This window comes from Macaca fascicularis, chromosome 5 (assembly GCF_037993035.2).
Source record: "Macaca fascicularis isolate 582-1 chromosome 5, T2T-MFA8v1.1".
NCBI lineage: Eukaryota > Metazoa > Chordata > Mammalia > Primates > Cercopithecidae > Macaca > Macaca fascicularis.
Genome location: NC_088379.1, coordinates 155,669,032 through 155,695,549, shown reverse-complemented (window position 1 = coordinate 155,695,549; position 26,518 = coordinate 155,669,032). Strand labels below are relative to the sequence as shown.

The 26,518-nt window shown below is 36.2% G+C and overlaps 1 protein-coding gene across 6 annotated transcripts in view; it reads left to right on the top strand.

Moving 5' to 3' along the window:
* LRBA (LPS responsive beige-like anchor protein) overlaps positions 1–26,518 on the top strand; it is a 768,738-nt gene that overhangs the window by 236,209 nt on the left and 506,011 nt on the right. For all 6 annotated transcript variants that reach the window (XR_012435154.1, XR_010586615.2, XM_015450901.3 and 3 more), the window contains exon 35: positions 13,885–13,949. Coding sequence is in view for 4 of the 6 variants with exons in the window: in XM_015450901.3 (XP_015306387.2) it covers positions 13,885–13,949 (65 nt within the window). In the remaining 2 variants the exon portion in view is untranslated. The remainder of the gene's footprint in view (positions 1–13,884; positions 13,950–26,518) is intronic.

Below are 26,518 nucleotides of genomic sequence, written 5' to 3'. Positions count from 1 at the left end.
TATAGTAAAACTTTGTCTCCAATAAAATAATTTGGGGAGATTGGAACATTAGAGTAGATTTATAATGTAAGACCTACTTACTCACACTGGAGGGTCTTGAAGCTACACTTCCATGTACGGTGAGAAATAAATTTGTAAAAGGAGCCTCAGCTTTCTTGAAGAGCTCTAGAACTACCCTTCTTTGTAGATCAGACCTTATGGTAGGAACTACAGCCAGTCAATTGGAAAACCTGAATGCAGTGGGAGTAATTGGATCCTGAGGTGGCGGGAGCCAAGTGGTGGCATTCAGTCACCAAAGGCAAGTTGAATGTGGTTACCATAATGGACAGCAGAGTCAAAGCTGCAAGCAGGACTATGATGCTGATTAGACTGGAGCAGATCTATGACATTGGTGAATTGATCATGGTATATGTAGGGGAGAAGTAGATAGTATGCCGTTTAATTTTTTATTTTACCTGTATACACAGAGAAGTTCTAGATCAAGTGAACAAATACCTAACTTTAATCATAAAAGCAGCGAGTCATGGCCCCTCAGTCAGTGTCCCAACTGGAGCCGATTTATAGGACCAGAACTTTGTGAAGGGAGGGGAAGCTGGGTCCCCTTGAAGAAAGACTCATTTTCTCATGACCAGTGCAAGGTTAGAAGTAACCAGGTCCACACATACATGTCTCTTTTCACAATGTCAGACTTTTATTGATGCATTTTATTTATTTATTTATTTATTTATTTTTTGAGACGGAGTCTCGCTGTGTCGCCCGGGCTGGAGTGCAGTGGCCGGATCTCAGCTCACTGCAAGCTCCGCCTCCGGGGTTTACGCCATTCTCCTGCCTCATCCTCCCGAGTAGCTGGGACTACAGGCGCCCGCCATCTCGCCCTGCTAGTTTTTTGTATTTTTTAGTGGAGACGGGGTTTCACCGTGTTAGTCAGGATGGTCTTGACCTCCTGACCTCGTGATCCACCCGTCTCGGCCTCCCAAAGTGCTGGGATTACAGGCTTGAGCCACCGCGCCCGGCCTATTGATGCATTTTAATCACAGAAGCCACAAGCTACATGGATTTCTCAATAAGGCAATTCTCCTTATACTTCCCATTCACTCAGTAGTCAGAGCTGTGGGCACACAGGCTCAAGCGACTCTACAAGTCAGTCAGTATTGCATACCATACATAATGGTATATTTAATCAGTATATAAACATTATAAGTTAAACATTCCACAGCAAAGTAACATTTAACATCAAGAGGGAAAAGAGATAGAAGAAAGGGTTAATAAACCAGTCCCTGGGGAGTGAAGAAGCCAAAAGGAGTCCTGGTCTCGGTTGGGTGGTCAGTCAGTCTTGCAAAGAAAAGTCTTTGAGGTGGTAGATCCTTTGACGACAGAGGCCAAATTCTTATCACAAGTGACTGCAAGATGCTGAAGGCCTAATCTTTCATAGTCACAGAGTACTCTGGTCAGAACTGATAGTGGACGAATGTGTTTGTGTCCTCATCTGGTTGGATGCAATTTTTAGGTTTTGATTTTTTTTTTTTAATTAAACACAACATCCTTGTTGGCAAAATGCTCCGTGAAATATAAAATGGAGTATTTTTCTAAGATAGAAAGGATGTCTATGTTATGTCACGGATGCTCTATACACTGGTATGCCACCAAAATTTATACTGTTAATCTTTTCCTCACTCTTCCCCAAAGGGACCTATGACCTTTTACCAGGATTACTGTTCACTTGGGGAAAATGAAATAATCAGATTACTGGACATTGGCTCTGAACTGACAATGATTCCAAGAGACCTAAAATATCAGGGAGCTTATGGGGGCCAGATGATCAATAGAGTTTTAGGTCGGCTCTATCTCACAATAGGCCTAGTGAGCCTTCGAATTCATCTTGTCACTGTTTCCCAATTTCTGGAATGCATAGTTGGAATAGACATACTCAGAAACTGGCAGTGTCTCCACATTGGTTTCCTGACCTATGGAGTGAGGGTTATTATGATGGGAAAGGCCCCAGGTGGAAGCCACTGGAACTGCCTCTACCTAAGAAAATTGTAAGCCAAAAGCAATACTGTATTTCTCGAAGGATTTTCCTCCATCAAGGATTTGACACAGGTGTGGTAATTTCCAGCATATATTCATCTCCCTTGCCTGTTTGACCTATGCAGAAGACACATGAATCTTTGAGAATGACAGTGGATTATTATAAGCATAACCAGGTGGTAACTCCAAGTACTGCTGCTGTACCAGATGTGGTTTCAGTGCTTCGGCAAATTAACACGTTCCTTGGCACCTAATAGACTTGACAAATGCCTTTTTTTTTTTTTTCTCCATACTTGTCAGTAAGGACCACCAGAAGCAGTTTTCTTTCAGCTAGCAAGACTAGCAGTGTCCCTTAACTGCCTGATGTCAGAAGTATCTGGCTTTCTAGCTGTATGTCATAATCTAGTTTGCATGGATCTTTATCACTTTTCACTTCCACAGAGAAATCACAGTGGTCCATTACATTGATGACATTATGCTGGTTCCACTTAGCAAGAAGTAGTAACTACCAGACTCTTTGGTAAGGCATTTGCATGTCAGAAGTTGGAAGCTAAATTCACCTCAGTGAAATTTCTAGGGGTCTAGTATTGTGGGACATGTCAAGATATCCCTTCTTTTTTTTTTTTTTTTTTTGAGACGGAGTCTCGCTCTGTCCCCCATGCTGGAGCATAGTGGCCGGATCTCAGCTCACTGCAAGCTCCGCCTCCCGGGTTTACGCCATTCTCCTGCCTCAGCCTCCCGAGTAGCTGGGACTACAGGCGCCCGCCATCTCGCCCGGCTAGTTTTTTGTATTTTTTTTTAGTAGAGACGGAGTTTCACCGTGTTAGCCAGGATGGTCTTGATCTCCTGACCTCGTGATCCGCCCGTCTCGGCCTCCCAAAGTGGTGGGATTACAGGCTTGAGCCACCGCGCCCGGCCAAGATATCCCTTCTTAGGTGAAAAATAAGTTGTATCTGGCCCCTCCTACAACTGAAAAGGTACACGCTAGTGACTGTTTATGGATTTTAGACGTGATTGGGTATTTTCAGGGTGGTATGGCTATAGACTGCATGGATTTTAGAGGCAACATATTCCTCATTTGGGTATGTTACTCAGTCCCATTTTCCGAGTTGCCTGAAGAGCTGATAGTTCTGAGTAGAACTCAGAACCTGTTACCTCTGTAATAGGTTTAGGCTCCTGTGCAAGCCATAGACTCCAGGAGATCTAATGGTGCTTGAAGTGTCAGTGGCAGATGGGGATGCTGTTTGGAGCCTTTGGCAGGCCCCTTTAGGTAAATTGCAATGCAAACCTATACGATTTTGGAGCAAGGCCCTGCCATCCTTCCTAGACAAATATTCTCCTTTTGGGAAACAACTCTTGGTCTGTCACTAGGTTTTCGTAGAGACTGAACAGTTAACCCTGGGCCACCAAGTTAACAAGAGACTGAGCTGCTTATTATGAACTGAATGTTATCTGTCCCACTAAGCCATCAAATTGTGCGTGCACAGAAGCACTCTGTCGTCACATCGAAGTGATACACATGTGATCAGGCCCAAGCAATGCTTGAAAACACAAGTAAGTTGCATGAAGTGGCCTGAATATCCAGTGGTCCTCAGTTCTGCTACACTGCCTTCTCTTGGCCAGCCTGGTGAGTGCTGTGATCAGTTGCCAGAAGAGAAGACTTCGGTCTGGTGTATAGATTGCTCTGACATTATGCAGGCACCACCTGAAAGTGAACAGCTGTAGCACTACAGCCCCTTTCTGGGATATCCCTGACGGACTGTAGTGAAGGAGAACCTTCTCAGTGGACGGAACTTTGAGGAGTGTACCTGATTGTTTACTTTTTTCGGAAGGATAAATGTGATTATTTATTAATTCATGGGCTATAGCCATTGGTTTGTCTGGATGGTCAGAGACTTGGAAGGGACGTGAGTAGAAAATTGTTGACAAAAACATTTGGGGGAAGAGGTATGTGTATAGATGTCTGTAAATGGGAGAAAAACGTGAATACTGTGTATTTGTGTCCTATGTGAATGCTCACTGAAGGGTGACTTCAACAGAGGCTAATTTTAATAATAAAGTGGCTGGGAAGACCTGTTCTATGGATACTAGTCAGCCTCTTTCCCCAGCCACCCATCAGTGCCCAGTGAGCTCATGAACAAGGTGGTCATGGTGGCAGGGATGAAGTTTATCCAAGGGCTCAGCAACCTGAACTTCCACTCAGCAAGCCAACCTGGCTGTGACCACTGCTGAGTGTCAAATCTGCTGACAGTGGAGACCAACAGTAAGTCCCTGATAAAGCACTGTTGCCTAGGATGATCAACCTGTTACCTGGTAGCAGGTTGATTACATTTGACCCCTTCCATCATAGAAGGGACAGCATTTTGTTCTTATTAGAATACACGCTCACTCTGGATACAGATTTGTCTTCCCTGCATGCCGTACTTCTGCCCAGACTACCGTCTGTGGATTCACAGAATGCTTTGTCAGCCTTCATTGTATTGCTTAGCATTGCTTCTGATTAAGAAATCTATTTCACAGCAAATGAATGCTCATGGAATTCACTGGCCTTGCTATGTTCCCCACCATCCTCAAGCAGCTGGCTTGATAGAACTGAATGTAGGTGGCAATACCTTGTATGATTGGGGCAAGGTTTTACCAGAAGGATATATGTGTACTGAATCAGCATCCAGTATATGGTGCTGTTTCTCCCCATAGGAAGGATTCATTGATTCAGGAATCAACAGATGGAAATGGGAGTGATACCACTTGTTATTACCTCTAGTGACCCAATAGCAAAATTTTTGCTTCCTGTTCCTGTGATCTTACATTCTGCTGGCCTGGAGGTCTTAATTCCAAAGGGAGAAGTGCTTCCACCAGGAGGCACAATGATGCCATTGAACTGGAAGTTAAGATTGCTTCCCAGCCACTTTGGGCTCCTCATCCTTCTGAATCCTCAGGCAAAAATGGAGTTGTCATGCTAAGAGTAGTGATTGATGCTGACTACTGTGGGGGAAATTGAACTATACCACAATAAAAGTAAGGAAGAATATATGTGTAATACAAGAAGTTCCTCAGTGCTTATCTTAGTATCACCATACTGTGTGATTAAGTTGAGGAACACTGGTAATACAATCTAGGTAGGACTACTAAAGCAGCCCAGACCCTTCAGGAATGAAGCTTTGGGTCACTCTATTAGGTACAGTACCAGGACCAGCTGAGGTGCTTGCTGAAGACAAAGGGAATATAGAATAGGCAGTGAAAAAAGGTAGTTGTGGATACCAACTGTGATCACGTGACCATTTACAAAACAAGAAATGTTACATTTCCTTCTTATTTTGTGTGTATATATGTGTGTGTTTGTGTGTGTGTATATACATATATAAATATAAAATCTTTGTTTTCTTTCCTCTTAATCCCTCACCATGCAACTTAAGATGTATTGAATTTATAGTATCAACATCATAGTATTTAAGTATTCTTAACTGTACATCATAGTATGTAAATATGTAGATTATGGGATATTGGGGAAGTGTACACATCACCTAAGGTGGGGAATGGGTTTATATTAGGGTTCTCCAGATATATAGAACCAATAGGATATATATAGATATAGACAAAGAGATTTATTATGAGGGATTGGCTCATGCAATTATGGAGGCTGAGAGGTCTCATGATCTGCTGTCTAAAACTTAAAGGCCCAGGAAAACCAGTGGTGTTCAGTCCCAGCCTCAGTCTGAAGTCCTGAGAACCTGGAGTGCTAATGTGAGGGCAAGTGAAGAGGATGTCTTTCCCAACAGAAGCAGGTGAACTCCCACTTCCTCTGCCTTTTCATTTTATTTGGGCCCTCAACAAATTGGGTGATTAATGCTCACTCACACTGGTGAAGGTAGATCTTCTTTACCACTTCAGATGCTCATCTGTTGTGGAACAACCTCACAGACACAACCAGAAATCATGTTTTATCAGTTCCCTGGGCATTTGTTAGTCCAGTCAAGTTGACACATAAAATTGACTGTCACAGGTTTAGAATGGTTTTGGTTGTATGCAGAATAGTTGTATCATGTGAGGTGGAATTATGACCTTGTTATTAATCTTCATTTGGTGATGAAGTTGGTTTAAGTAGATGTATATGAGTGCCAAGTTGACAAGGGGTGGACTTGTGATAGTTAATTTGTGTGTCATTTGGGTCACAGGCTGTTTAGACATTTGGTCAAATGTTATTCTGGGTATATCTGTGAGAGTCTTTTGTGGATGAAATTAATGTTTAAATTGGTAGACTGAGTAAAAAAGATTGCCCTCCCTGTTAGTGTTGGGCATTATCCAATCAGCTGAATGCCTGAATAAAACAAAAAGGCTGACTCTTCCCCCAATAGCGAGAATTTCTTCTTCCTAACTGCCTTCTAACTATGACTTTGGCTTTTTCTCACTTTTGGATTCAAATTTGTCTCTTCCTAGGTCTAGAGGCTGCTGGCCTTCAGACTGTGCCATTGGTCTTGCTGACTCATCCTGTAGATATTGGCACTTGTTAGCCAATGTAATTGTGTGAGTCAATTCCTTATAATAAATCTCTTCTCTTCTCTTCTCTTCTCTTCTCTTCTCTTCTCTTCTCTTCTCTTCTCTTCTCTTCTCTTCTTTCTCTCTCTCTCTCTCTCTCTCTCTCTCTCTCTCTCTCTCTCTCTCTCCCCTTTCATTCTGTTTCTCTGAAGAATCCTGATTGATAATGGGGCATAGAAATAGCATTTGATATACCGGGCGTGGTGGCTCACTCCTGTAATCCCAGCAGTTTGGGAGGCCAAGGTGGGTGGATCACCTCAGGTCAGGAGTTCGAGACCAGCCTGGCCAACATGGTGAAAACCCATCTCTACTAAAAATAATTATAATAAAAAAAATAGCCGGGCATGGTGATGCGCATCTGTAGTCCCAGCTACTCGGGAAGCTGAGGCAGGAGAATCGCTTGAACCCGGAGGCAGAGGTTGCAGTGAGCCGAGATCACGCCTCTGCACTCCAGCCTGGGTAACAGAATGAGACTCTGTCTCAGAAAAAAGAAAAGAAAAAAAAGAGATAGCGCTTGATAAAACAAAATCTCTATCTTGTTATTTTAGATGAAATTAAAAAAAATTTTCCTGTGATATTTAATTGTATTTTAATTTTCTTTTCTTCATCCTCTTAACAATATTGTCTGTTTTCTATGAGTTTTTTTTTCTCCCCTGCTTGTTTGCTTTGGTGTCTGTCATCACAGAAGAGGGTTTCCTCAAATGTCTGGTTAACTTTGGCAATTTGCTCATTCCTAAACATAACACAGAGAAAATCTGTATGTCTGGGTATGAGTTGTCCACCAGTGATGCATGAGTTCCCTTTGTCATTCGTAGAGCCTTACCTTTTATTCTAGCTTCTCAGTTTTCTCAGAAAAGTTTTCAGGTATCACTCAGAGTGTCATAGTCCAGTATGTATACTTTCAATTTATCTTGTCTTTTTCATTATAGCTTTTAAAAATAATTTCCTTAATTATAACTTTTCTGGAAAATTGACTTCCAGTGTTTACCATGGTAGGATGGCTACATGGCATTGGAAGAAGATTTGGGATTCTAACTTTTTTTTTATACCAACTTACAGCTCTTAGCCTCAGCCACCTTCATATGTACTCAGTGCCTTCAATTCCTAGCTTTTCTGGAGTTTTGTGACAAGCGTTGATTTCCTTTCTCATGTTGATTCCTCTACTTTGTTGTGTAGAGGTTTGTTTTCTTTGGTCCTCTAAGCGCATTTATTACTACTAACTCATGTGTTTCCAGGTTGTAAAATAAATTTCTTGATGTATCTCATATACTGTTGCTTCCTCTTTATTCTCAGATTTACTATGTTTAACCTGAAGTCACTCATTATCTACCTCTCTCAAAAGAAAAAAAATTTTTTTTTTGAGACAAAGTCTCGTTCTGTTGCCTAGGCTGTAGTGCAGTGGTGTGATCTTGGCTCACTGCAACCTCTGCCTCCCAGGTTCAAGTGATTCTTCTGCCTCAGCCTCCTGAGTAGCTGTGATTACAGGCGTGCATTACCACACCCAGCTAATTTTTGTGTTTTTAAGTAGAGATGGGGTTTCACCATGTTGGCCAGGTTGGTCTTGAACTCCTGACCTCGTGGTCCACTCACCTTGGCTTCCCAAAGTACTGGGATTACAGGCATGAGCCACCATGCCTGGCCAAAAAAATTTTTTTCATACTAAACGTTATGTTACAGATCTGCCTGCCAGAATCAATTGCTATTGCATTTAACGTTATTCAGTATTAATTGCTTGACAAAATAAAATGATAGCAGAGTAGATTATATGTAATCTTTTAAATCTGTGACCTGATTTTTTTCTGCTTTAGAACATACTAATATTTGGGAATTACTTTTAAAATGGAGATAAATTTATTTAGTGTGTTCGTTACTAAAATATGTTCTAGAAGATTATTGAATTTATAGAAAACTCAGGATCATGTCTAAAGAAATTAGAATTGTATTACAATAATTTAAATAAATGCATAGCACATTAATTGGTATCTTTTTTCTCTATATTTATTTGTTGAGGATAGGGAAGAATAGACAACGTTAGGTTAATGAAGTCTTTTGTCCCCCTAACTAACTATTACCACCAAGAATACAGTTTTGACATTTGGTGGAGATCTGTGTAGTAGATTTCACTAATATGTATTATCTTCATTGTTTTTGTTGTGTGACTTAAAAGCATCAGTAAGCTAAGAGTATATTTTAGTAAAAATTGACTAGTCAACAATTACGGCCTTAGGAAGTGATAGTCAATTAAATACAGCTTAGGAACAGGTATGAAATTATTGACTCTGTTGTTTTGTTTTGAGTTCTTCCTCTCCAAAGTGCTGAAATGTGTTTTGAAATTACTTAGTTGCATTAGTGGTTGGATTTGAGGCTTTTAACGTGTTTTTCATCAGTACCTCTGGGAAAAGGATAACCAAGACCTTTAAATGTACTATGCATTTTGCATCACTATATAATTGTAAGTACTGTGATGAAATATTGAAATGATCATGAAAGATGATGACCATTAAGTTTTTCTTTTAACTATTAAAACTCACTAAGGGTTATATTGAACTGTGGTTTATGAAATTGTTTAGCCTAACACCTTCCTTGATGATTGTTTCTGAAGTGGAGAAAAATGGTTTAGGATAGCATAGTTCATGAATATTCTTTTTAGTTTTGGCAACTTCTGTGAATTACTCTAGAGAATGTTTTATTATGGAGAAAACTTGTTGGCTTTGACTAACACCTGGATTATAAACAAATTGAAAAAATATTCTCATGGACTTCAGATTCTTTTTATATAGGTTATTCTTTTTAGTATGCATTTGTATATCTGGCATTTGGTATTAAATGGTAATAATTAGTAATTAGGACTGTATTATAGAGAAATGAAAACATAAAGATATTCCTGAGATTTGTGATAATTTTTAACAATAACCAAAAGTGTAAGATTTGTATTTTCATTTTATTCCTAATTTTAGCCAATTTTAAAAAATTAATGAGAACATTTTATTTCAGGTTATTATGTAATAATTACTGAAGGTTAACAAATATGGGTTTATAGATGATCCTCAAGAAAACCAGAAGCATAATGTATTACTAGTAATAAATTTGAGTTTCCGAGCCTCCATAAAACACTGAACTTCTTCAATTATATATGTACCTTCATGTCTAATTTGTTTTTAATTGAAAAGAAGTATTTCATGTGACATACCAAGATAAGTTTAGGTTCTAAAATTTTTAGTGTGGTTAAGTTTTGATAGTTATACTAACTTTAAACTCGTTTTCAGTCTAACCTCAATGATACCACGTAAAATCTTTGTGAAATCTAAATGGCACAATTTCTGATTTGACAATGTAAGTAAAAGTTTCTGTATATGATGAAAAGAAAATCTAAATGATGTTTACCCTTTACCTGCCTACTTAATGTATGAGTCTTCCTGCTGTTACCTATTTCATCCATGTGTAGTTTTGAGTTTTGTCTGAATTATGTAACAAAAATCCTTTCCCAATGGAATTTTGGATCAGACCAAATGGATTTGAGAAAAATAGTACTAGTAAATACTTTTTTATTACTAATTTTTAAAAGACTTTACTTTTTAGAGCAGTTGTAGGTTCACAGCAAAATTGAGCAAAAGTTAGAGATTTCCCACGTTCCTCTTTCCCCTACACACACATAGCCTTCTCTCTTGTCAACATTCTTCACCAGACTGGTATGTGTGTTATAGTCAATGAACCTACATTGACATATTATTATTCAAAGTCCATAGTTTACATTAGGGTTCACTGTGGTGTTCTGCATTCTGTGAGTTTAGACAAATGCATAATGGTGTGTCTTCATCATCATAGTTTCATACGGAGTAGTTTTACTGCCCTAAAAATCCTTTGTGCTCCCCTCCATTCCCACTAACCCCTGTAAACACGGATCTTTTTACATTTCTCCATAGTTTTGCCTTTTCCAAAATGTTGTATAGTAGGAATCATACAATATGTAACCTTTTCATGTTAGTTTCTTTCTCTTAGTAATATCCTTTCATGACTTGAAAGCTCTTTTTTTTTTTTTTTTTAAAGCACTGAATGATATTCCATTGTCTGGTTGTACCACAATTTATTTGTCCATTCACCTTCTGAATGACATTTTGTTTGCTTCTAAGTTTTGGCATTTATGAATAAAGCTGCTATAAATCTCCATGTACAAATTTCTAAAGTGGTCATAAGTTTTCAACTCCCTTGGTTAAACACTAAAAAGTGAAATTGCTGGATCTTATGGTAAGAGTAGATTCAGTTTTGTTAGGAACCACCAAACTGTCTTTCAATGAGACTGTATCATTTTGCATTCCCACCAGCAAAGACTGAGATTTCATTTATTCTTGTACCACATCCTTGCATTAGGTGATGTCAGTGTACTGGATTTTGGCCATTCTAACAGGTGTCTAATGGTATCTAGTCTTTTCCCCGATGACAAGTGGAGAATCTTTCATATGCTTATTTGCCATTTGTATATCTTCCTTGGTGTCAAAGTGTCAAAGTCTTTGGCCCATTGTTTAATGTTATTGTTTGTTTTTGTTGACTTTTAAGAGTCCTTTGTATATTTTGCACAACAATTCTTTATCGGATGTCTGTTACAAATGATTTTATCCCAGTCTGTGACTTGTTATTACTGATACATAGGAAAGTGGTTGACTTTGTATATTAACCTTGTATCCTGCAACTTTGCTATTTATTGCTTATTCCGGGATTTTTTTGTAGATTATTTAAGATTTTCTATATAGATGATAATGTCATCAGCAAAGACTATTTTATTTCTTCTTTTTCAATTTTTATCCTTTTTTTGGTCTCACTGCATTAGCCAAGACTTCCAGAATGATGTTGAAAGATAGTGGTGAGAGGGGACATTCTTGACTTTTTTCCTGACAGTGGATACTTATAAAAGTAAAATGACTAAAGATTTATGTATAGAATTTTAGTTCCTTTGTAATTACTGGCTTCTTTTTTTCTAGCAAGAAAAGTAATTTTTTTTTTCATTTTCTTCTTTAAGTTTCTATTTTGAAATTTTCTGTAAGTTAAATGATGTAAATGAAAACTCACTCAACTTGAGGTCTCACCTTCCTTCCTATTCTTGTATTATGTTAAATTTCTAGTTGGGTTTCCAAGAATATTATGTTAGGTATAAGAGCTGAGGAGTGAACATATGCTTGTGTTGTTTGGCTGTGGCATCTCTTGAGGCATCATACTTCTTGCTGATCACTTGCTACCTATCCACAAAGGTCACAGTTACATTCTCTTCATCTTCTTAAATCCTAAGCTGCTTCTGCATCCTTCTGTGATAATTTTTTGAATCTTCCTAGTTGAGGTCCATCTGTCTTTAAATTTGTTTCTGTTCTACTGTTCTTGTGCATTACTAAATTTAGGGTAAGTCTTTGAGTCTTATTATCTCTCTATGCTGTGCTTGGGAAGTTAGGTGTGGGACCCTCTGTACCAAAAAAAAAAAAAAAAAAAAAAAAAAAAAAAAATTGGAGGTTTCTGCTTTTTTAAATCATTTTCCTACCTTTTGAAAAGAGAGGAAGTTGTGGCACTTGCCCTTCTCTCAAGAAAATGGTCTTGTGGAATTTGATTGCTTCCCTTTGGACAACTTGTCTTCATTTTATTTTGATGGAAAGAAAATGGTTTTAAATTAAATTCATATTTCTGTTTTATATTGGTTTGTTTTTTCCTCATTGGAATAAATTAATACCTGTTTTACAGTTTTGGTAAAATATGAATTCAATATGAATTTTCAGAGAGCATATATTATACAATTACAAGTCATGAATTTCTAAATGTTAGTACATTTTAGAGTAATAAAAATTATACCTAGATTAAACTTTTAAAAGAGAATATCTAAGACCTGCAGATGTAGCATAATCTGCCTAAGGATATATTTTGTTAGTATCAGAATAAGAACATGGATTTTATGACTTTGTTTCTTGTTCATTCCTCAAGAATACATTACCTTTTCTTCTCTGCTGGTTCTAGACAGTGACTATCCTCCAATGTCTTACTGATTTTCTATTTAATTTTTATTCTACTGTATATGTTCTGTTAGCACAGTTATGCTAACACTGTTCATAAAATATAATTCTTTGACAAAATCATGTCGTGTGATTGTTTTAATCTCAAGAACTACCTTGAGTTTTTCAAAACACAAAAGAAGGTAGTACAAAAGTGGACATAGAAAAGAGAATGTAGAAGAGAAAGGATGAGACTGAAAAAGAAAAGAATTTGGAGTGGAACAGAATAGACATTAGGGCGAAATTGCCTGGAATTTCAAAGTCTTGGAGTTATTACACTCAGAAAATATGAATATGGTTTTCTGGTGAGCAGTGATAAGTAGCCAGACATGGCCTTTTGATTTGGGTTTTATGAAAGGACAAAGAAAGATTAGTTGAGAGATATTATGTAGTTAGAATACAAAGAGTTCCTTAAATATTAAGAAATAGGAAGATTATGTATGTATTTCCAGTTCTTTAAAAAAAAACTCTGTGTGTGTGTTTATGTAGGCACACATACATACACGCACACACATGCACACACACACACACAAGTGCATTTACTGGCATTTTTCAAATGTAGGTATATTTCAATTCATGTAGGCCTTTCCTTATTGTATTAATGCTTATTATGTATGTATTTTGTTATAAGGATTAAAATATTCATTTGTACATACTCTATTGATTGATTTCATTCCTAGGCTTTTTAATGGATTGCTTTTTAGTGGATAAAGTTTAATGGATATATTTCAAATGGATCAAAAATATAGTTAGTAGATTTATACCAGATATTACTAATTCATAGGGTAATGAATTATAGTTTTCTAACTCAAAACTGGTTTAGCTCAATTCACTGATTTTTCTAATCTTATTTTCAATCGCTAGTCATCAATTTTTATGGTGAACTATGCTGTTTTTATTAGGGTTATTGAACTATTTAATTGTTTCTTCTCTTCATTTTGGATAATACATCTTTTAAAAAAATCAGAAAACAAAGCCACAACAAAAATATCTATTTGTCCTTGGTTTTCTTTGTTACCTTCTTTCCCAACTCCCAACTATTTTAGATAAATTAGTATATCGTGTTACAGAACGAAAAGGGCAAGATAAATATAGATAGGCTCATTTAATTTACATAGAATCAAATTGTTGCTAGCTTGTTTAGTGTCAGTATCACCTATTCATATGTTTTAAAATAACTTTTAAGAGTTAGGTATGAAATTGATATGGGTGATATTTTTCATTATTATTGTTTTAAAATAACCTACTGAGTGACATTTCTTCAGCTATTTTTGCCTTTTTTTTTTTTTAATAGGAGTGGCAAAATTCTATTCAGAAGAACGCAGGCCTTGCTTTTATCGAACTTGTCAATGAAGGAAGGTAATCTATTTTATTTTAATTCATTTTGTATTTTTCTTTAAAATCTTGTGTTTTTCCCATAGGCATTGATATTTTTGGGTTCTGTATTTACTATTTGTTCAGTCAGTAATGTAATGGAGCTCTGATATATCAATTATTATGTATTTGTTAATATTTAACCATTTAATAATTTTCTTTAGAGACATGCTTACTGATACAGTTCTGATTTTTATTTTTCAATATGTGTGGCTGAGTTTGGGAAAAGTAAACTAATAATTCTATTTGCAGGTATAAGGAAAAGCTATACTTATTTGGACTTCCTATCAAGTTCTTTTATGTGTATAGAGCCAATAATTAGAATTAGATGTCTATATTATCTTTCTTATATCACAGGCTGACTGTAAGGGGAGAGGGAACAGGTTTCGAAATGTGATGTGATGAGAAAGGTGATAGACGAAATAAGTAGGTATGTTTTCCACTTAAAGAGCAGAAACAGAAGAATTCAAGGAATGAAAATTCAGTGGTGGGTAAAAGAAGGGAAGAAAGTGCAGAGATGAAAAGAGAGATAAAAGGGAGAAAACAAATGTAAAAGAGTGAAAGTATTAAAAGGTAAAAAGAAATTGAGGAAATGATTAAGTGGATCACTTTTTGTCTGATTTGTAGTAGCTGATTTTGCATTAATGGAACTGAAGACCCAGAGTATAGATTAAAAGATGCTACTGACTCCCCTTTGAGATAGTATTCTGAACAAACTTACTGTTTCAGCAGTGTTCGATTAGTGTTTTGGGTAATGTTGTTGGAAAATTGACCCTATCAGTCCTTTGGTAACTATTTGAACTTGCGTGTAGGAATCAAAGCTTGCTCTCTATCTCTCATAAATGTTATGGAAAAGGGAGAAAAGAGTATTCGTAACTTTATTTGATTTTAAATACTACTAAAATCCTTTCCCTCAGAAATAATTACAGGTGCTCACAGACTAGTAACCTGCAATTATAATACTTCATGCTGAATTCTGTGATGGAAATATGTAAGTACAGGGTGCTTAAAACTTAACCAGGAAACATGATTCTTGAGAGGCATTTCAAGGATCAGTATGATTTGTCATGTAAACATTAGAAAATTGGAGGTTATGGAAAAATTGGAGGACATTTGTGTGAAAAATGTTTCAAACACAGGTAACAGAATATCTGAAGGCATTGTAATGTGGGAAGGTATATAGGATATTCGTGTGCGTGTGTGTTTGTGTGTGTGTGTGTGTGTGTGTGTGTGTTGGAGAGGTGGTGTTGGAATTGGACATCTAGATTCCTCAAGAGAGTGGGAAACCTTGGAAGATTTCAAACAAAAGAAGTCATTGTGATATTTGGGGCTTGGAAAGATTAACTGGCAGAATTATTTAGGATAGGTTGAAGGAGGGAAGACCTGATTGAAATGAACAACAGTAGCAAGGTTACTACAGTGATCTATATGAAAGATAGAGCTACATTTTCATGTAGAGTGTGGCAAGTAGTAGGTGATCAATAAAAACTGATATAGATTTATAGCAGTGATTACTAATTCATAGGGCAATGAATAAAATAATGACTAATTCTTTACTCTTCCTTTTAGTAAACATTTCAAAGTGTATAGTTATTGAAAAATAGCTTTTGGCTGATTTCAACACTAAGGTATTGGATGATATTGAAGTTTATATACAGAAAAAGAGGTAACTGAAGCAGTTGATTAAATATACAAATGTTCTGCTTAATGCAAAACACCCATGAGCAGATTTTTTATAATTTTTAGTGTTTATTGAAGTGTAATTCCTGGGCTTTTTTAAAGAAAAATTTATATGAGGTGATTTTGATCATTGTAGACTTTACTAAATGTAACTACCCTTACTTATGTATGTTACTGTTACATTTAATAGGTGAGGCAACATAGACTTATGATTAAGAGCATTGGCTTTGAAGATAGGCCTGGGTTCAGGTTTCAGCTTTGATACTTGGCAAGTGCTTTTGGTTTTTTAGCTTCAATTCCTCATCCATTTATTATATATTATGTCCCAGGAATTATTATTGCTACTGAGGATACAGTGCAATAAACAAAATAGATAAAGATTCTTTTTTTGTGTGTGGATTGTGTATTCAAGTAGGCATTGACAGATTATGAACAATAAAAAAATAAATAGGTTATATAATATGTGAATGATGGTCAGTACTATGAGAAAAGAAAATATGGAGCAGATGAGGGGAATTAAATTTTTGAAGGAAGTAGAAAAGGTTGGTATGGTTTGTAGTTAAAATAGAGTGGCAGGATTAGGACTCATTGAGAAAGTAACATTGGAGCAAGCACTTGAAGAACACAGGGAGTCAGTTAAAGGGCCATGTATGGAAAAGCATAGGGAACAGCCAGTGTACAAGTGAGAGCCTCTGTAGTGTATTTGAGGAATGAGGCCAATATAGCAAGAAAAGAGTGATTAAAGTAGAATGAAATAGGAAGTAAGGTCAGAGATATAACATAGGGCAAGATTTTGTGTAGAGGCTTTATAATTTATTCTGTGGGAAACGACAGCCATTGCACGATTTTGAGAAGAGGAAGACAGTCTCCCTTATGAATTAAAAAGATCACTCTGGGATGGGTGCAGTGGCTCACACCTGTAATCCCAGCACTTTGGGAGGCTGAGGTGGGTGACTTGCTAGAGCCCAGGAGTTCAAAACCAGCCTGGGCAACATGGTGAAACTCTGTCTACAAAAAAAGCAAACAATTAACCTGGTATGGTGGCAGGGGCCTGTAGCACCAGCTACTTGGAAAGCTGTCAGGTGGGAGGATCCCTTGGGTCTAGGAGGACGAGGCTGCAATGAGCTGTGATCATGCTACTACAATATAGCCTGGGAGATAGAGCAAGACCCTGCTTTGGGGGACAAAGAATTACTATGACTGATGCATATAGGAATTTAAGGATAAAAGTGAAGAGATCAGCCAGAAGCAGTGGCTTATGTCTAGTTCCAGCACTTTGAGAGGCCAAGGCGGGAGGATCTCTTGAGCCCGAGAGTTCGAGACCAGCCTGGGCAACATAGTGAGACCCTGTCTCTACAGAAAATAAAAAGGATTAGTTGGGTGTGGTGGCGTGCACCTGTGATCCCAGCTACATGGGAGGGTGAGGCAGGAAGATCACTTGAGCCCAGGAGGTCGAGGCTGCAGTGAGCTGTGTTCACGTCACTTCACTCCATCCTGGGCAGTAGAATGAGACCTTGTCTCAAAAACAAACAAACAAATCAACAACAACAACAAAAAACAAAGAGATCAATTAGGGGGCTATTGTAGTAATTCTGGTTAAACATGATGGTGACTGGGACAAGGTTGCTAGCAGTAGAGGAGGTAAGAAGTAGTAGGATTGTGAACCTATTTTGAAGATAAGACCTGACAGGATATCCTAATGGCTTGGATGTGGGTTTAAAGCCAGGCATCACTCTTAAGATTTTTGGCCTTGTAAGTAGAGATACCAAATGCCTTTGTTTTGCATTACCATTCAAAGATCTTTATATATCAGACATCTTCGGAATATAGAAATAGTGTCTCCATTTGGAACAAAGCAAGATCATTTACTGTCTAGTATAATAACGTCTCTCTCTGAGCCAAAGACCAACAGACCTACTGGCCATCACAAAAGATTCAAGTGCCATAAGCTCAGAGTTCCTCTCTTGTAACACACTTTACTGCATATACAGGTGTCTGTTGGACCTGTGTTATTCTGTGGGAACTGAGACTTGAAGGTACTGGCACAAATGCTAATACTCTGGCTATTGCTATTTCTGAAAATTTGTTGAAACTGTTGTTTGAAAAATTTATTTTTATATCATCTGTTACCGTTTTCATAGTACCCTTTCTCTGACTTTTTGCCTTTGCTTTTCTCATTCTGTTTAGATTTTTTAGCCTCCCATAGTTAGAAACTCTTTTCTTTATTTCACTGCTTAGCCTATAGAGAACACTCAGCCTTTATCTTTTAAGTGTTTGAAATAAACAGTGGTGGAAGCTAAGAGTGATTAGTAAAATAGTGGAGGTAAAATTGGAAATTTTCATTCTCTCTTTATTTACAGTGTAGAATATATTTTAAGGGAAAATTTTAGTGGGTTATTTTTGTAAATCAGTGGATTTGGCTTTCCTTTTATAAATATTTAGTGCCTTGAGGTTAAATGAGTTTTCATAGGAATAGATGTGTTTGTGAAGTAGTTTGGAGTGTTTGACTACTAGACTTAATCCCAGGGGCAGGAAGAATAATAATAAGGATTTTCCTTTTTACTGCAAAGACTAACCTTTTTTCTTCTTATTATGTAAGTCTGACCTGCTTGACCTCATTTATAGCGTAGCTGCTATAAATTTTGCCCTTGATTAATGTTTTATTAGTGTAAATAACATGAAGACCTTTATAGACAGACTACAGCATAAGGTCTAACAGACTTGAAGAGTATCATTAGCAAATCAATTACTAAGTTCAGACACAAGTGATTGTTGTTTGGTAGAAACTGCTGATGTTTTCTAGGTAGCTATGATCAAGACAGCTGCTCTATGAGATGTTATTCTGTGAAATTTATAGTGATTTGCTGATGGTCTCTTTAACTTACATTTGTTTAATAAGATATTTTTAAATACATTGTTTTGGTAATGTTGAGTTCAATTATTGGTATTTTTTATGTAAACAACACTCCATTTTAAACAAATTTATAGAGCTAGAATAATTGATAATCACTGACATAATTGTTACAACCTTGATGACTTAAAAGAGAAAAAAAATACATATACTTACAATAAAAGATTTCAGTTAAAAAATGAAATTTTCACATATTATGAGCAAGAACATTGTTATTCCTGAATGGTAATTTTGTTTATGAGTGTTTTATGATATCTTGAATCATTATTATCACCACCTCCGTTTATGTTTTAAATATGCAAGTGATAGATCTAAAAGAGTTTTCTTATTCTTGAAAGGCACAACTTTCTTTAAATCAATAGTTTTAAAGAACTTAAAGAATATTAAAGCCACCTTTTAGAGTCTGTGATGCTGTAGCACCACATCAACAGAAAATAATGTACAGTTATTACTGCTCCCTTTGACCCTCTTGAATGAAATCTGAGGGTTCAGTGTTATACCAAATTTAGGTGTGGTGTAGGTTACATTGTTTATGTATATTGGACCTGAATTGATTTATTTGTGTATTCGATTTGTCTTTATCTTACTTATTTTTTTCTTCACCTTACAAATGTATTTAATTGAAATTGAATTGAATTGAAACATATATTTAATTAAATTCCATAACACTGTTGCTTATATTTTTCAACTCAATTCTTTGCCAATGAATCTTGTATGTTTTTTCTTATTTGGATAAATAAAGGGCTTCAAGTTCTTATTTTCCCTTTTATTCTTATTTTCTTGGAGGTTTTGGTGATATTACTTGCAAAAAATTTTAGTGTCTCAGTATTGATGTTAATTTTGCTGGCAGAAATAGATCTGGCTGCTAGGTTGCCTCCTTTCTTCTTGCCAGCTTGCTTGTGATCCCTCCAAATACTTTTTAGAGCATTTTAAGCTCCTGATGTTGTTCTAGGTAGCTGTGATCAAGGCAGCTGCTCTGAGACATTATTCTGTGAAATTTGTAATGATTCTTTGATGGTCTCCTGTCTTATGACTTGTGTCTCTTAGAGAGAGTGATGAATATTTTATGTATTTAGGTAGTGCTCTTTTTGTTCTTAACCTCTAGAATTTTGAAAAATCAGTGTAAATCCTCTATCAGTTTTCTGTCTTTTTTTTTTTTTTTTTTAAGATAGGGTCTTGCTCTGTTGCCCAGGCTAGAGTACAGTGGCACGGTCTCGACTCGCTTTAGCCTCGATCTCCCTGGCTCAAGTGATCCTCTCACCTCAGCCTTCTAAGTATCTGGGACTGCTATTGAGGACACCACACTTGGCTACTTTTTTAGTTTTTTTTTTCTTATAGAGGTGGGGTTTTGCCTTGTTGCCCAGGCTAGTGCTGAACTCCTGGGCTCAAGTCATCCAGCCTCCCAAAGTGCTGGGATTACAGGCATGAGCCACTGTGCCTGGCCTCCTTTCATTCTTGTTTCTAGTTTTATTAATGTTTTTATTAGTTTCTCTCATTGTTTCTATTTCATTTATATTTTAAATTAAAAAGCAGGCATAGTTTTATTGGTTAATTTTTTAAATTTTTGATAGTAAAAGTCAGGGAAGTAGTAGACTATGAAACCTAGTTTAAAAGTATAATATTTGGTAAAAATTTTAAGACTAAATTCTCATCTTGAATCTTGTAATTTGCTAAATATGTAAATAATTAAAATAACCTATAATTGTAGTTTTGTGTTTAATTTAATAAAAACACATTTTAAGAACTTTCATAGCCTCCTACAACTTTACTTTTAGACGTGCTGCTGTGACTCTTCTTTTTCTCCCTTCCTTGGAAAGCACAGAAAGGGCAGATTATCCCACATACTTTTGGTCATGTTGCTTAATCATCCTCTAGGGACAGTCAGTGTCTGCTTATTACAGCAGTAACTCAGACTTGTATCCAAATATATGAATAGCCCACATAAAAGACATAATGCTTTGAGTACTAATACACTGGTCTGTCTTCAAAATTAATCTGCTTAGGTTGCATGTCTTCTTTCTGAGCATTCATTTAGCAGCTCCAGCCTTTGTCTTTACTTCTCTAAATAGCATAATTACCAGTAATGTTGGCAGAATGAGAAGAAGAATGACTAGAAGGGAAGGTGAAGAGGGAAAAGGGAGAGAGGGAGAGAGGCCAGAAAACATTTCATTTAGACCCTGTTTGGCCATGAGCACTTGTGTTTTAGATCTGGGTTATCCTTTGATAAAAAGACAAAGGTATTTATTGCACATAAGTAAACAGTGTGGCTAGAATATATTCTCATCTGTATCAGTGGAAGATAAAATTTGAATTGAGGTAGAGATTATCACTTGGAAATCCTTGAGTGTTACTTAAAGAGCCATATGCTTTTTCTGGTTTCAGTTTTAAAATTATATATGTAGGAAGATACTTTATAGAAAAGCGCCAATTAAATTTTTTTATTATAATTTTTTTGTTTGTTTTAAGAGATAAGTTCCTGCCTTGTCACTCAGGCTCAAGTGATCTTCCTACCTTGGTCCCCCAAGTTGGTAGGATTACAGGCGTGAGTCACTGTGTTCTGCTTAATTGCATCTTGTAAACAGTTGTTTGGAAATGATGCTATTTTTGGGGTAGAGTCAGAGATCAACAATGGATTAGTTGAGCCGAGACTTTATCTTTTTTTTTTTTTTTTGAGACAGGGTCTTGTTCTGTCACCCAGGCTGCAACCTCTTAACTCCTGGGCTCATGTCTTTATCTCTGTTTACTTCAATCCTTCAAATCAATTGTATTGGTATAGAAGTTTCTCTGGGTGATTTAGAATGAAGTATATGCTCTTAAAGATTAGATTATTTAAATTAATGTTTATCATTTTGTGAAAGTGTAATGGCTTATCAAAGAAGATTAGAATTTTCTCTCAATTAGGATAAGCATATGTTTCTTATTTATTTTATTCATATGTTTTGGTTTAAAGTACTTACATATTCAGGTTATTTTTTATTTTTAATTTTATAGCTTGATTTCAGCTTATCATTAATATACTTCCTTTAATAGATTTTGAATATAGAGGCTTGTTTTGTGCACTTTATATGGGATTTTATAATTAAATGATTTTTCAATGGTTACTTTTTTTTTTAGATGGAGTTTCAACTCTGTTGCCCAGGCTAGAGTGCAGTAGCAATATCCAAGGCTCACTGTAGCCTTGATCTCCCTGGCTCAGATGATCCTTTCACCTCAGCCTCCCAAATACCTGGGACTACAGGTGCCTGCCACCACACCACAGCTTTTTTTTTGTATTTTTTTTTTTTGTATTTTTTTTTTTTGTATTTTTTTTTTGTATTTTTTGTGGAGTTGGAGTTTTGCCATGTTGCCCAGACTGGTCTTGAACTCCTGCTCAAGTGATCATCCCACCTTGGACTCCCAAAGTAATGGGATTACAGGCATGAGCCACCACGCTGATTTGTGGCTACTTTTTAAAGTTTGTTTTGTTCTGATTTATGTAAAAAAATGGTGCGTTTGAATGGTGCTTTTTCACCCCCTAAAAATGCTAAATTCTACTAGATTTCAGAGCTTTAAATATTTTGCTATATAGGATTTGCTGTTTGACATTTTTTTTTTTTTTTTTTTTTTTACCAAGACCAAATGTATATGACTTTTAGCAAAGATGGCTTGGATATAACGTGCCTGTAGAATATGCTTATGTTTGTATAGATGTTTCATAGCCTTATACATTTTAAAAAACTACAACAGCTTCTATGTAAGTATGATCGTTTATTAAATAAACATGATTATAGGAAAAATGGATATGTATTAGGGATAGGTGAATAAAGGAACTCTCATAACCTTTGAGAAGAGTAAAATAAGAATAAAATGAAAATAGAGTCACTCACTTTATTCAGCAAATATTAATCCACACTGGCCACGTGCTGGTCCATATTCTCAGCTCTGGGAATTTAGCAATGGTCAGAATAGACATGCCTGCCCTGATAGGGTTTATTTTAATTGGTAAAGTTAGACAATAAAGAAATTAAAAAGTTGATAGTATGTTCAGCAGATAAGTGATATGAGAAAGTTAAAACAAGGTGAGGGGGAGAATAGGTACAATCGGATACAGAGGACATTGCAGTGTTAAATAAGAGTGGTCAGAGTGGAATCTGAAAGGATGAATTTCTATGAATCGCTAAGGAAATGTCACTGACAATGAAGAGACAAAGGCAGTTATAAGAAGATAGAAGGTGGTAGATATTGTGCAGCAGAGGAATCTGCTGAATTCCAAGTGGAGAGTCAGGAGAGCCATTTCTCTGTATTTTTGCTTTTCTACATATAACTATCTTCTCTCTCTTTTTATTTGCACATTCTAGAGAATAGATTCTTTCATAGTCCTAAGAAATTATTTTATCTAAAATAATCGGATAAAGGCTTGCAGCCTGGTCCTTTTGCTTCCATTCTAGCCTCTGTAATACCATGAGTTGTTTTAAAATGCTCAACTAGGGATTATCATGTAAAATAAGTTTGGAAAAACAGGTTGATGTCAGGATGTAACATTTATATTAAATTACTAAGGTTTTATATTCTCAGAATGAAATAACTTTATGGAGTATTTGCTATCTCCATTTAAACTGTAGTAAAGCATATGGATACCTTGTGGTCTCCCCGATCAAGGATATTGCCTTCCAGAAAAAGTGACTACTACCTGGGCTAAATTTCAATCAAGAAAGATCTAAATTGGCCTTAAATGTGTATGAAGCCCATTAAATTTTTTTTTTAAATTTAAATTAATTTTTTCAGTCACCAACAAAATCTATTCTTTGTAAGGTTTCAGGTGTGTGTATTCTGTGATGTTAGAGCCTTTACATCCCTTATTCAAAGTTGTTACTGAGAGCTTTAACTGAGAAAGGTGCAGAGAGAGAACAATTTAGGGATTTTTGTGATACTTAATTATTGGATGTGCTGGGTGAGAGACAGAGAGAGATAGATGTCGTGAGGAGGCAGGTACGTGGAGAGTTAGGCAATAATTCTTCACTATAAGAATAAAGGCTATGTTAATATATGGAGATGATATTTTGAAAAGTGAGGCTTTAGTAGTTCTCATATTACTGAAGAAAATCATTGGAAGCAATTTATCCCCTTCTCTGTAGCTAATTCTAAAGAAATTACTGTATTTAGAAGGATTGCCAATTCAGGAACATTATTTCCACATTCTCAATTATTAGAGTGTAGAAAGGTGGTAACTTTCCTTTCCCATCAATGGTCATGTCTAGTAGCAAAAATGACAGTTGCTGCTAATGGGGGTCACAGAAAGCCCAGGAAACAGAGCAGTAATATTGGAAAACTCTTGGTGAAAATGTGTATGTGCTTACCCAAGGTCTAGACTAGTATAATCAGATGTGGCCAATGGGCTGTAATGTAGTTATGGGAGATGGTTGTCATCATTACTGTTATTTATTGAGCCTCTAGTATGAATCTTTTCTAGTTGGTCACTTGATAGGGCTGTTTGTTTCCTAAGGCTGACACAAGCATTTTTTTCTTCCTTCTTGCACTGTAGGTGTAAATTATACATAGTTTTTTCTTCTTAATATTAAAATATGTGAATCGTTTTATGCTCTGCATTTAGACATTTAATCTACAGTAAACGCGACATTTTGAGGCTGCTTATAAAAATTAAAACTTTAATTTACCTTTAATTCTTTGTTTGAAAGGATAGTTTACACAGCTATTAAATAAAATTGCTGTTCCTAAATATTGTATAATTTGCATATTTAGGAAAATAAGCATATAGATGAGAAAAATTGACCCCTTACAATAGCAAAAAAAAAAAAAATCATTTAGATATCTAATTAGTTTAATTTTTGAAGTCATTTTAATATTTTCCTTAATGAAAGGATAAATAATATTGTGTGTGTATTTAAAACAATGAGAGGTATGTAGTCAGGACTTTCTCAGATACTTTGATTTTAAAACATTTTGTAAATTGTGAAGGAAAAGATATATATGCTTCCCTTCTTCTCTGAAAGTATTATTAACTACTTTACATATATCCCAGTCACTTTTTATAATATTCTTTTAAATAGTAAGGTTAGATGGTAATCATTTTGTATTATGCAGCGAAAATATTTCAAACTTAAATTTATGACACAGTTCAGTCTAAAAGCTCCATGGTTTTGCTGTTAACTGCTTAGATAAATTTAAATGCTTGAGAATATTTGGTTTGAAGTATTTCCGCAAACTATCCACTCATCAAATAATGATGGGGTATAGCCTACCTAAACAGTACCTGTTAGATATGTTTATTTAAAAAAAAAAAAAAAAGCAAAAAATTTTTTTTACTCTTTTTTTAAAAGATTTTTCCTTTTTCCTTCCCTGCTTTCTTAATCAGTTCTGGTTAAGGAAGCACATCTTCTGAGAGAATAGAGTAATACACATATAATTCTAACAGAATGTTTATAAGATATTCTATAAACAAGTATATGCTGTATCTACAATAATCATTAGGGATAAGACTGACATAAAATAAGCTGGGCATTGTGGTTCACTCCTGTAATCCCAGCACTTTGGGAGACTAAGGTGGGAGGATTGCTTGAGCCCAGGAGTTGAAGACCAGCCTCAGCAACATAGCATGAGCCTGTATGTCTTTACAAAAAATTAGATAGTATGCACCTGTAGTCCTAGCTACTTGGGAATTTGAGGTGGGAGGATCACTTGAGGCCAGGATTTCCGAGACCAGCCTGGAAAATGTAGCAAGACCCCTGTCTCTACAAAAACGATATTAAAAATAAAGGTTGACATAAAGTAAAGGTCTTTGTAGGATAGAATTGCAGAATATTCCTCAGAGGGAAAGAGGAATGAAATGGATATGAAGGAATTAAGGTTTTGAATATAAAGAAAGGACAAAAAAGTAGATTGGGAGTGGTTTGTGGCACTCATTTTTTATCATTCATTCAGTATCTATTTATTGATTATAATCCGTATGCCAGGTACTATTCTGGAATCTGAGGATATAGCTGTGAATAAATCTATGCTGTCATAAAGGAGAGAACAAATAATAAACAAGTAATCTAAATAAGACAATTTAGATAGTAATAAATGCTTAGAAGAAAACAAAGCAGAGTGATGCTATGAGAATAAACATATTGGCTTTTAGGGAGTATGGAGTGTTTAGAAAAATCTTGTGAAGGGGAAGCAGTTTGAATGAAGAGAAGTAACTAACCCTTTTGAGATGTATGTCACAACATTTTAAGGTGAGGAAACAGCAAGAGCAGAGGCCATAAGGAGTGAATAGTATTTGTGTATTATTTAAACAAATTGAAGGCCAGAGTGACTGGAACAAAATCAGCAAGAAAGAGAGTAAGGCTTGGGAATGTCAAGAGAACTTTTCAATATTCAGCTCATATAAGGCCCTGTAAGCTATGCTAAGAAATTTGGATTAAACCTTATTCAGTAAGAGCAGAGTGTTTAATAGAGAAGTGGCATGATATAACTTACAGCGTTGTTTGTTTGTTTTGCTTATTTGTTTATTTTGTTTTTGAAACAGGCAGGGTCTCTGTTATACAGGCTGGAGTGCAGTGGCTTATGGCAGCTACATACTCCTGGCTAATGTGATCCTCCCACTTCCCTCCTGAGTAGTTGGGACCACAGGCACATGCCACCATGCCCAGCTATTTTTTTTTTTTTTTGGGTAGAGATAGGGTCTTGCTATGTTGTCCAGGCTGGTCTTGAGCTCCTGGGCTCAAGCAGCCCTTCTGACTTGGCCTCCCAAAGTGCAGGAATGATAGGCATGAGCCACTGGGGTTGTCTTTTCACTCTGTTGGTTTTGTCCTTTGATGCACAGAAGGTTGTTATTGTTGTTGTTTTTTCCTTTTTCCTTTATCTTTTTAAAAATAGATATGGAGTCTCACTATGTTGCCCAGGCTGGGCTCAAATTCCTGAGCTCAAGCAATCTTCCTGCTTTAGCCTCCCGCAGTGTTGGGATTACAGGTGTGAGCCGGTT